Here is a 12,312-nt window from a genome sequence, read left to right on the forward strand (position 1 = left end):
AATCTTCAATATAAGTTTCACTGCCCTTTTATCAAACATCATCATGTATTATGGTCTCCCACAACCATTGTATAAACAATACCATAAGGAACTCCGTCAAAAGTATGTAGTTAAAATCCATTTTTCTATGAATAGGAAGGGGAGACCAATCAAAATACGTTGCACATCATCAAAGGACTTGCAAACTGCAACTGAAAATGCAGCAAGAAAGGTTGCGAAGCTTAAAGAGCTATACATATTTGACATAGCAGATTTCAACTTAGAGGCCATCCGCCTTGAGAGAAAAATACGACGGATTGCAGACATTAAACGATTTGAGAAAGAGATTGCATTAGAATCTATGAAGAGCGGATATATGGATGTTTGCAACAAAAGTGATAACCTTATAGAGATATTACGCAAGATCAAGAAGTTAGGCCACCCCATTAATTGGGCGAGCTTGCGGACATGGTGAAGAACCTAAACATGTTTTAGCTTTGTCTAACATATAAAGCCTAAAAGTTAGATGATATTTTTATTATTTGTAACCCATTATATCTCTCTTGATGTTTTCCCATTTCATTTGTTGGATTACATATTCTAAAAGAAAAAGACAATTAATGAGAGATAAATTTATATTGTTGGGATTTTCTTGGATTGTTGTCATTATGTTGTTCTTATATTTAGTTTTGCACTACCTTTTTAAAAATTGAGGTTCCTTTATCATTTCCTAAAACCAATGTCAGTTACCTAAGTCGCCGTTCGTCCTACAACTATCAGAATTGATACTTTTGGGGTGTTAATTTTTTTTTTAGCTTTATTATTATGTACCTGCCCGCCAGAAGTTCAATTTGGTTTAATAGATCCCTTGAATATATATATTTTAACAGGTTTTTGAAAAATGCTGATACAGTGATGGTAGACATAGAAAAGGCAAGACAAGCACGACTCTTATGCCGATACATGATTAAAACAAAGCGGATAAGAGTGTGCTTAATGTGTTAGGGATTTTCTTCTGCCTGCCGTCAAACTGGCCTTGCTTCAACCACTAATAGGAGTAGTAATTGCGTCTATCATTGAAGGCAGCCAAGAGTCACTCAGGGCTTTATTCAGCTCATTCACCCTCCGTTACTTTTAACGTATATATACCATTCTTTCATAAAAGGAATAGGAAACGAATCCCTTAAAAGAAGCGTCGTAAATGGTTTTGGTAACAAGTACTTTTTAAATATTGATTCCTTTCCAGTCCGATCAAGAGTTACGATATCCACGTGCACGTGAAAAGGACACTGTGAGGACAGAAGGAGCTGCGGCCTCGCTCTCGCCTTTGGCTCGAGCTACTTTTGCTTTTGGGGACAGATAGCTTGCGGCCCAAGTCTACCTCCCCAAAAGCAAGCCTAGCTGAAAAGGGAGGGGATGCGCCTCGCGTATAGGCTCGCTGCTTTGAAACCTGTGCCAGCTCGATAACAAATTTCTCATAACGAGCACGCTGTATGTTTTTTGATAATCTTTGAAACAAAGTGCTAATCTCGCAGTCAACTGTTAAGAAGCGGCGGAGAGAGGTGTAAATTATGGAAGTGTTTCAGAATGAAAACTCCATCGAATTTTGACAAGTTGTGGAAGTAGACGGTCTGAATATCAGGATTTTGTCTATAAAACCAAGTATGGACCGCAATACTAAATCAAGACAATAACATACAAACTCAACAAATAGTAAGGACCATATTGAGTAAAGGTAAGCAAACAAAAAATCTCATTATTCAAAATTTGATAGTATAAGAATCACTTAATATGTTCACATTTCATGTTTTGTTAACACATAGAAAAGGCAAGGCAAGCAAGACACGCACGACTGTTACGTCGATATATTTTAAGCAAAGGGCAAACCGAGTGAGGGACACACTGGCAAGCAACATACCATCTCAACAAAGTGTATCAAGTAGATTGAGTGAAGGTATATACACAAACTATCAAAACTAAAAAAATAATGAAACTGAACATTAATTAACACACACTTAATGAGTTCGTATATATTGTTTACTGATATCCAATATACCAGCTTTGGTTCAATAGGGTCCCCTCAAACTTATTGTCGAAGGAGGATGATTGATAGTGGGGAATGTTCAAAGTCATCATGCCAAAAACAAAGAGTGGCGTTAGAAGTAAATGAAATGCACGACCAGGCCAATCAAATTGACACCCACTTAACAATAGGTATAATCATAATTGGCATAAATCATGTTGTGAAAAGCTTATTAATATGTAGACAAGAAATGAACCTTGAGTTTTCATGGCATGCAGCTACAACAACAATTGGATATAGTAGCGAGAGCAACATACATGCACATTTTTATGGAAGAATAGAGCGATAAAGTAAAGCCACTATCTTCAAATGCTTTTACATGTATTTAGATGTAGAATGCCATTTGTAACTGAAACCAATATCATAACAGGGAAGTACAAAGAAACATGAAATTTTGGGCCACCAACAAAAAAATGTGTAGATTGCGGTGCAAGGGTTTAGATTGAAGAAAGAGTGAAGAGTGTAGGCTCAGTTGACAACCCTAAGCACAACATCTGTTGTCAAAAGGGGAAGATTCAACTCCTAAAACTCAAGAAACCACCTCAATTCTTAAGAACCCTTTTAAATCCAGATGGAGGGACATGAAATAAAAATTTCAAGGAGAACATCAGGCCATATAACTTCATCTTCGCATTCACGTCTATGGGAGGAAGGGTTCATAGAAGTGTTAATAGAGGTCCCGGGCCATATGTCTTCAAATTACACAGACAAAACTATCACAAGATAGGCTCATTACTCCCTCCTGTTGGTAAACAACCAAGATTCACCCAACTTTATATTTATGATACTCAAAATGAGGTAGCGAACAGAATCAACTCCCTCACAAGCAATGCCACCAGTGAGTTGGATCCTGAAATAGTTACTGGTCTTGCAAACATGCTTTATGAAAACAATGAACTTTCTAAGGTGTTTAAAATGGCAAAGAAACGATTTGCTGTCATTGAAATGCCAAGTGTTCAGGTACGCCTAATTGGTGTTCGGTCAAAAGATTGTAGGGAGTACAACGTACTAATTGCAGAGTAGTTCATATCATTAATTGTTGGAACAGGTGACCCAGAACAAAGTACTAGAGATGTCATCATAGAGGAAATGAGCTATGGCCTTCGAAGGATCTCTAAGAACCACCCCAGTTTTATGGCCTTATAATATCCATTAGTTATTTCCTTATGAAGAGGATGGGTACAGAATTGACATCCCCCATAAAGATGCTGAGACCATAACTAGAAAGAAAAAGAAAACAATCACCATGAGATAGTATTATGCTTATCAATTGTATGAGGAAGTAATGACTCTCAAACATTGTGGGAGGTTACGCCAACAGTTCACAGTAGATGCATTGACATGCATTGAAGAAGTGAGGCTAGATTATGTCTGCCTCAATCAAACCACAATAAGAAAGGAAGTTCTGCGTGGGTTGATAGATGCGATTTCTTGAGGGGATACAACACCCGCCTCAATAGGGCAACGTGTAGTATTACCTTCATCATTCACTAATAGCCCCAGATTTTGAGTGCAGAACTACTAAGATGCAATGGCCATATGTAGATGGACCGGGCCACCAGACTTATTCATCACATTCACGCGTAATTCAACATGGAGTGAGATTAGAGAATTTGTAGCATTGAATCCAGGGCAGCGGTCTCAAGATCGCCCAGACATCGTGGCTCGTGTGTTCGAACTAAAGCTCGATGAATTAATCAGAGACTTAACAACAAATGAACATTTTTGAAGGGTTCTTGCAGGTATGGAGATAAATAAAAGAGTTACAAGTACTGAAAACTTTGAGATTAATAAAAAAAAAACAGAAATTAATTTTGCATTTTGCATTTTTTTTTATTTTTTTTTTGCAGTTATATACACCATTGAGTTCCATAAGAGAGGTTTACCACATGCACACATACTTCTTTTTCTAAATCCGGAGGATAAGATTAATAACCTTGAAGACATTGACAACATAATCTCAGCAAAACTTCTAGACAAAGAAGCCAACCCATATGCATACGAATTAGCTGTCCAGCTAATGGTACATGGGCCTTGTAGGGTTATAAATCGAAGTTCTCCTTGCATGCAAGATGGAAATGCTCCAAATACTATCCTAAAGATTTCAATTCTGGAACAACTGTAACTGATGAGGGTTTCCCAATATACAGACGACGTGATGATGGTCGAACAACTATTAAAAATGGCCACACAATAGATAATAGATTTGTCATCCCTCACAATGTTGATTTGTTGGTGAAGTATGCAGCCCATATCAAATACATGAATAAAGGACCAGATATGGCTCTTTCAATGATCGAAGAAAGGCAAACACCTACAATGGAGAATCAAAATAATGGATCTGAACAAGTAGTTGATGAAATTGCTTTCTACCTAAACTGCAGGTATTATTCACAAATAGTTATTAGTACTTCAATAAACATCTTTTTTTATATATGCTAAACATAAAATAACCACTTCAGTGGTGTTCATGAATGTAGGTATGTCTCGGCCTCAGAAGCAAGCTGGTGAATATTAGGTTTTGAAATACAATATAAGGACCCCGCTGTTGAGAGACTAACCTTCCATCTAGAAGATGAACATGAGGTAATGACAACGAAGCACTTGACACGGCCATTGGAAGAGTAGGGGCTCGAAAAACTAGCTTGACAGATAGGATGGAGACCAACAAGTTGTTTCCAGAAGCTCGAGAGCTCACATACGCCGACTTCCCAACCGAGTGGGTGTGGAAAAAAGATTTGAAAATATGAAGGCGAATTAGGGGGCTTAAAATAGGAAGAATTTACTTTGCTCATCCTAGCTCCGGTGAAAAATACTATTTGAGGATGCTACTCAACATTGTCAAAGGTCCAACTTGCTTCCAAGACATTCGCACAGTCGATGGAATCATTTATGCCACATACAAGGAAACATGCTATGTCTTAGGATTACTTGATGGGGACAATGAGTGGAATGAGGCTCTAAAAGATGCTGCTACATGGTCAACCGCAGCATAACTACGTGAGCTTTTTGTAGCAATTCTACTCTTCTGTGAGGTGTCAGAAACAAAAACTCTATGGGAGAAGCATTAGCAAAACCTTTCCGATGATATACAGTATAGACAACGACGTCGTCTAGGTATTGAAGGGTTGTGTCTAACAGAAGATGAAATCCAAAATTACTCGCTCTATGAGATTGAACAGATCTTAAAATGAGGAATTAGAAGCCTAAAGGAGTTCCCTGGAATCCCGTTTCTTGATATGACCCTTCTTCAAGATATTGGAAAAAGGATGGTTATGGAGGAGCAAAATTATGACACATGCACAGACTCAAGAATCAAATCACCTTCAAAGAGGTTTAAAGGTTGAGCAGAAAAAAATTTTGGACACTCTACTTCAATCTGTTTATCGACAGGAAGGCTGGGTGTTCTTTGTCTATGGAAGTGGAGGCATAGGGAAAACTTATCTATGGAGAGCCTTAATATCAAAGTTAAGATCTGAAAATCACATAGTCCTCGCGGTAGCATCATCGGGTATCGCATCATTACTCCTACCAGGTGGACGAACAACACACTCGAGGTTTAAAATACCATTTGCACTAAATGAGTATTCCTGTTGCAACATTGACCAAGGATCTGATCTAGCCCACTTAATAGAAAAGGCAAGCCTCATTATATGGGACGAGGCACCAACGGCACACAGACATGCCTTTGAAGCAGTTGACCGTACATTTCGAGATATCATGCAACTACGTCACCCAACTTCTATGGAAAAAGTATTTGGTGGCAAGGTAGTTGTGTTAGGTGGAGATTTTGGACAAATCCTTCCTGTTGTTAAAAAGGTTGGTCGAGCAGATGTCATAGATGCGTCCATTAGCAAATCCTTAACAATATGGCCACATTGTACCGTCTTTAAATTAGAGACAAACATGAGATTATTGCAAAGTAGTAATGAAGAAGAGAAAAGACAACTAGCTGATTTCAGTAACTGACTATTACATGTAGGAGATGGAAAATTACCAGCAATTGCAAAAGAAGGGGAGGATGAACCAATGTGGATTAACATACCTGATGACTTGTTGATAAAGGCCAGAGAAGATTCAATAGATGAAATGGTGGAAAGTGTGTACCTAGACCTTCTTCAAGAATACACCAACCCAACATACTTACAACAACGTGCCATACTTACGTCGAAATATGACATGGTTGATAAGATCAATGATCACATACTCAAAATGATACCAGGAGGGGAAAAAGTCTATAAGAGAGCAGATAGAGTATGCCCAATTACTAAGACAGGTGTGAATGTCGAAGCATTATGCCCAACGGAATTCTTGAATACACTGCAGTTACCAGGAATACCAAATCGTGAATTAAAACTTAAGGTGGGTTGCCCTTGAAGGGGTGTCCTCGATCAATTACAACAATTACTATATATAATATAGGATTAATTAAGGAGATTATTTATTCGGTTATTTTAGGAATCGTAATGTTTTGCTAGAAACCAACTACGATTTGCAGGCCTATTATTTAATGGGCTTGCTGCTAAATGTAATCGGATCCTATGAGGTCACACATAAAAGCACGAGATGAAAAGGCACACCAAGCCCAATAAAGGTTAAGTGGGCGGTTGTGTGAGGAATTATTAGTGAGTTGGGCTTGCTAATCTTGTAACCTAATAACTTCTATATATTAGGCCTATTACTATGTATGAGATACACAATTACAGAGAGAGCAAAAACAACGTATAATATTTCTCATATAACTGCATCCCTAAAAAGTGAGAAGAGTGAAAAGTTTCTTCCTCCTTCTTCCGTACTAGCATACGTGGGATTCATCTCAGGTTTTGTGGACCAAGTAGAGGAATCACAATTGAGGCTCTGGATCTCCGAAGGAGGACAATCTAAGGCTAACGAGGAGTACACGCATCAAAGGTATATCTGACTACTTTATGTGACTCGTATTATTTATATGCATGAGATCCTATTTTAGATGTTTAGGAAATGTTCCTAAAATTCCGCTATCGCATCTAATATGTTCCTACAACCCTATTATTATGTAGCGGAACATTGACCATAGTCGTGGACTTTGCAATGGTACTAGACTAATTGTCACAAGATTAGAGAAACGAGTAATCCAAGCCGAGGTTATAATTGGAACACCTGTGGGAAGAAGGTACCAATCAGCAGGGTGGAAATGTCACCATCTGATACACAGTGGCCATTCACCTTAAAGCAAAGGCAATTTCCTCTAAAACCATGTTTTGCAATGACAATCAATAAGAGCCATGGACAGACATTCGAGCAAGTGGGGGTATATTTACCTGAGCCCGTATTTAGTCATGGCCAACTTTATGTAGCGGTATCACGAGTGACTACCCGTACAAGCCTCAAAATATGTATCCCCACACCTACATCAACTAAAGAGGAGAGCAAGTCCACAATGAATATAGTGTACAAGGAAATATTCTCTAATGTATAATCATCTTTGGTTCTAAATTTAATAAAATATAATCAACCGTAGTATTAAACATAGATGTGTTTATCTCAAATTGAAAACGTTTTACAATGTCTTTGCAAATAATGAAGTTATATGTTGATTCCATTCTAACTATATTTTAATAGTGGCAAGTGATGGATTGAAACCAAGCAGGTTTGTATGCACTTCAAAAATTTGATCCTAACATATCCTAATGATTAGTTACCTTGCTTTAAAATTTTAAAATACAAAATAAACAATTAGCTATCAATTTTACAGGAGTGTAGACATCTAAAAATGTCTCCCAAAAACCAAACCCGGTGATGAACAACCTTTCACTACCATTATTGGTCGGGTCAAGTATTTAATCTCTGGAGAACTTAAAATCCATATTCAATCAAACACAGTCAACGAATCAGTCCACAATTTTCAGTCCAAATGTTTATTAAGCATTGTTCAACCCTCATTTCAACCTAAACCTTTTAAATTCATTTCATATCATTTATTAACTAAGCCCGATTAATAAATATTAAAAACTTTAAACCTAATTAAGCCCGGAACACTGAAACGGAGCCTAAATTATCTCGTAATTAATGTTAAATAAAAAGATAAAGATGAATTTAGACGGAATTCCAGAAAAGGCATGTGCGGTGCCACGGCATAAATACCGCGACACGGCAGGTTCTGCTGTGCCACGGCAAATTGTACCGTGTCACAGCAATTTGCGTCGTGACGTGGTAATTTCTAGGTTAATTTTCTTCGCAGCACTTCATTTCTAGGGTTTCCGGACCTCACCCCTCTCATTTCCTCTATAAATACGAGGTTGATATCTCAGTTTCGGGGCACCAACACACACTCTCATCTCTCTCTCACACATTCTAAGCCTTAAACCTATTCTCCTAATAACACCATTCCTTCCCTAAGCACTCCAAGGAGTCCATACAACACCCGAAGTTCCATACTTAAACCAAGGCGTGAAAGGTAGAACCGATTGAGGGTTTGGACCAAATCAAATCTACTTTTATTTAATTTAATTTCAATTTGATTTATATTTATTGAAGTTACTAACGTTTTATTCATGATGTAGCAATTTAAAGAAGCGTGGAATGTGAGTAATTAATTCACTTAATTACTCTTATTATTATCCTTATTGCTAGTATCATGATTAGGCTTATTACTATGCTTTGATTTGACTAACGTTATTATGGTTAAATTGCTTCCAACATTATTGTTTATTCTATTGTAATTGTTGATCACCATATTGCATGTTTATAGGGAATATGTAATTGAATATAACGCCTAATAAGATAATTTGGACGACCGTTTTAGGTTCCTTTTTAATCTTAATGTTTAATCAAGTGGTCACTAATAATTAGAATTATATGTTGCATTAATATTCAACCAATTTAGCTTAATATTAGTTTGGAACAAAATGAATCTTTGTTTGTATGCCTTTGAGATCGCAGGAAATACTTTTCACAATAAGAATCGAGTAGAGACCAATACATGTGAATGTGACTCCATGACTCACTTCGTACCATCATCCCCGATCCTCCTTTCGTGGTTCCGAACCATATGGAGTTAGTAATCTCATGGATTATGAATGGGGTGTAACCTTCACGGGCCAATCGTTGTTGCCTATCGTTGTCCCTTAATCGTGGTTGCCTTAAAATGATTCGTGAACGGTTTACCAATTCCTTAAAAACTTGTTGGCAGCTCCCTATTTTCCTTGTCCCTAATGTCAATTCCCACTTCCTATGAGTGCCAAGCATATTCACAACATGCTTAGGTAGGCGCGCTTCGAATGACGCTTACAAGGAGCATAACTCTGACATATTCATACTTTATGCAAATTAGTATATCACAAAAGGAATAGGGGTTGTTAAATGTCGCTCCCAATTTACTAGGCGTCGCTCGCATTTTTTACATTAAATTCCGTATTTACCCCTCGTATATAAATACTCGCGACACTCACTCATGACACTTACAACACATTTCACGCTCTCATACTTCTCTCTCTAAAATTTTATTTCTCTAAAAATCTCTCCTAAAATTAAAAAATCAGAAATTTGTAAAAAAAAAAAAAAAAAAAAAACTGAAAAAAAAATAAAAAAAAAATTCAAAAGAAAAACACCCACAACCCACCACCAATCCAAGGAGGGTAGAAGAAATCCGGCGATGGCGGACCCGCGGCAAATCAGGGTGACGTACGATGGTCGTGGCGGCGGCATTGGAGACGGCGAACAGGTTACTTTTCGCAATTTGGTGGTTCAAATTGGGAAAAAAAACCGAAAATAGGGACATCCGCCTGAAATTTCCGGATGTCCCAAGGAGGATCCGGAAATTTCAGGCGGATCCTCCTTGGTTTTCCGGAAATTATTGGCATGATTGAGAGCATATTTAATTAAACTAAATGTTTAATTTGGTTTAGAATATAAAAAGGGAAGTTTATGATGATTCATATAATTGTTATTGATGCTATAATCATGAGAATTGAGTTATTAAGTGTCTTAATACACATGAATAAAAGGAAATGCAGTGTCTAAGTGCACTTAAGGAGTTCTAAACACCGAGGGATAGGATTTGTGGTCCTTTATGCGCTTAAGGTGTTATTTAACGCCGAGATAGTTTAAAAAGGGTTCAACATTAAATTTGCGTGGTCACTAATTATTCAAGAATTAAATCGGTATGTTTGATTGCTTGAATGATTTATTACAATTGATTGTGTCATGGTTTGAGAGTCACCACCAAGTATAAATATATGTAAACAACGTAAAGTGAAAGAGATTACGCACCAAAACTCTTGCAACGTATATACCTCGAGTATGAACATATGGGGGGAGTTATGGGGTTTTACATTTAACCATAGCTTCTACTGGGAGTACATGACGCTATATTTTCCTTTATTTATATTATGCGCAGGATGTCTAGTCACTTTCATGTGGCATTTGCCTACTTGGTTAGCTCCCGGTGTAGTTTACCTCAATCTATTTGGATCAGGGATTTGGTGGGAAACCCGTTCGATGCGTAATCAAATTAAATAAGCTATTTATTTATTTATTTATTGGTTGGTTGTATGGTTATGTTGTATGCTTGTAAACAGGTGCAACAAGGTAAGTTGTGTGTTACCGTGTACTGTTTACGCTTATGTACTTAGCTTTGTTGATTGTGTGTTTGTATGTTTGTTTGGCCTTGTCTTTATCTTGGCCCTACGACGACCCATTTCTAATGGCGAGTAGTGGGAACAAAGTAAAGGGAAGCTTTTCAGGTGATGAAGCATATTCATGATGAGCATGAGTGAAGAGTGAATCCTGTTTAGTTTCCATAAGAATATGATGTGTTTATTCGCTTGATTATTATATATTTGTTTGTGAGAATAACACAAAGGTTTTTAACATTCGTTGTGGGTTTTGATAAGGGCCTACAATGGTTCCAAGTTGTAGGTTGACTTCGTTTGACTTTAGTTTGCTTTTACTTTCGTTTGGTTTGACTTTTTAAGTTAACTTGTTTTGAATGGTTTTTAAAGTGAGTCTTCCGTTGCGTGTCTTTGATAATTTCCTTAGCTGTTTTCACGGTAGCGATAATGTCTTAGATTTTCCTAATTCGTATTTTAAAAAGAACAAAACAGGTATTTTAAAAGAAAGGAATTTCTAGGGTGTTACACGCTTTTACCCCAATTATCCAATTTAGAACTTCATCTTTAATCCCTAAAACCCTTCATTATTCAGACAACAAATTAGGAGAAAATAAGATGGGGGGCTGAAGAAGATGGGGATTGAACGAGAATGAAAAACCAATGAAGATGGGGTAGCTCAGCTCAACAAGATGGAGATTGAATGAAGAACCCTAAATTCTCTCTGGATGAATTAAATCAACCACATTTGCAAAATAACGGACCAACCAATTGTAACGGTCTTGGGAATCGTGCAACGATGTATAAATTTGGAGCATACAAGTTATACGTACAAAATACATACCAATACAAGACAGGGGCCCGCCAAGAGCATTTAATATTCAAAAAAATGGTGTACTAGTCCATCACATTGCTTGGCTAAGTGCTACCCCTCAATATAGGTTGTTAACTTTAATTCAAATATGTTCACTTTAAAATCCTTTTTAAATTACTAAACTTGCCCTAATATTTAAATATGAAAATAAAAGGCTTCCAAAATTATTTTAATAAATTGATTGATGAGTTTTTATTTAAAATCAACTTTTATATAATTAAATACAATTTAAAAATAATATAATACCTTCATAAAATAATAAATTAATTTATAAAGCGTATTTAAATACGGGTTACAACTTGCGTGCGGATCACACAGAAGGAATACATTAGGACCGTTAAATAACATACATGTAAAGGTTATTATCTAATATTCATTTAAAAATATCTATTAGTTCGAGGTCATAGTATCATGAAATTGAAAATCTCTTTTTTGAAACAAATCAATTCAATAATAAAAAGCCATACGACATCTACAAATGAAATTTAAATTAACAAATACATACAATTGAATCAAATAAGGGTTTTTTCTCATCAAAGCTACGGTCCTTGAATAAATCTTGCATAGTGGTACATCTCTCATACACATCGCTGAAATATACAACCTTTTCAATTCGGAGAGACGATCTAACGATTTATTATAGAGGTAGGAAGGGGTTTCGAAGGGAGAGAGGGGGTTATGGGGAAGGGGGAGAGGTGATAGGATGACTAAGCTAGGGTGGTTGGCCACATGCCTGTAGCAAGGGCAGGGCAGCTGGGGCAACCGCCCTGGGTCCCAACTTGAAAAGC

General features: G+C 37.0%; 1 protein-coding gene across 1 annotated transcript; it reads left to right on the top strand.

The window, feature by feature from the left end:
• The first annotated feature begins 5,353 nt into the window (after positions 1-5,353).
• On the top strand, positions 5,354-6,439 carry LOC110733937 (ATP-dependent DNA helicase pif1-like). The gene is made up of 2 exons (XM_021914005.1): positions 5,354-5,984; positions 6,045-6,439. Exons 1-2 carry the CDS (start codon positions 5,354-5,356, stop codon positions 6,437-6,439), a joined length of 1,026 nt encoding a protein of 341 aa, XP_021769697.1.
• The last annotated feature ends 5,873 nt before the right edge of the window (positions 6,440-12,312 follow it).

This window comes from Chenopodium quinoa, unplaced genomic scaffold (assembly GCF_001683475.1).
Source record: "Chenopodium quinoa cultivar QQ74 unplaced genomic scaffold, ASM168347v1, whole genome shotgun sequence".
Lineage (NCBI taxonomy): Eukaryota > Viridiplantae > Streptophyta > Magnoliopsida > Caryophyllales > Amaranthaceae > Chenopodium > Chenopodium quinoa.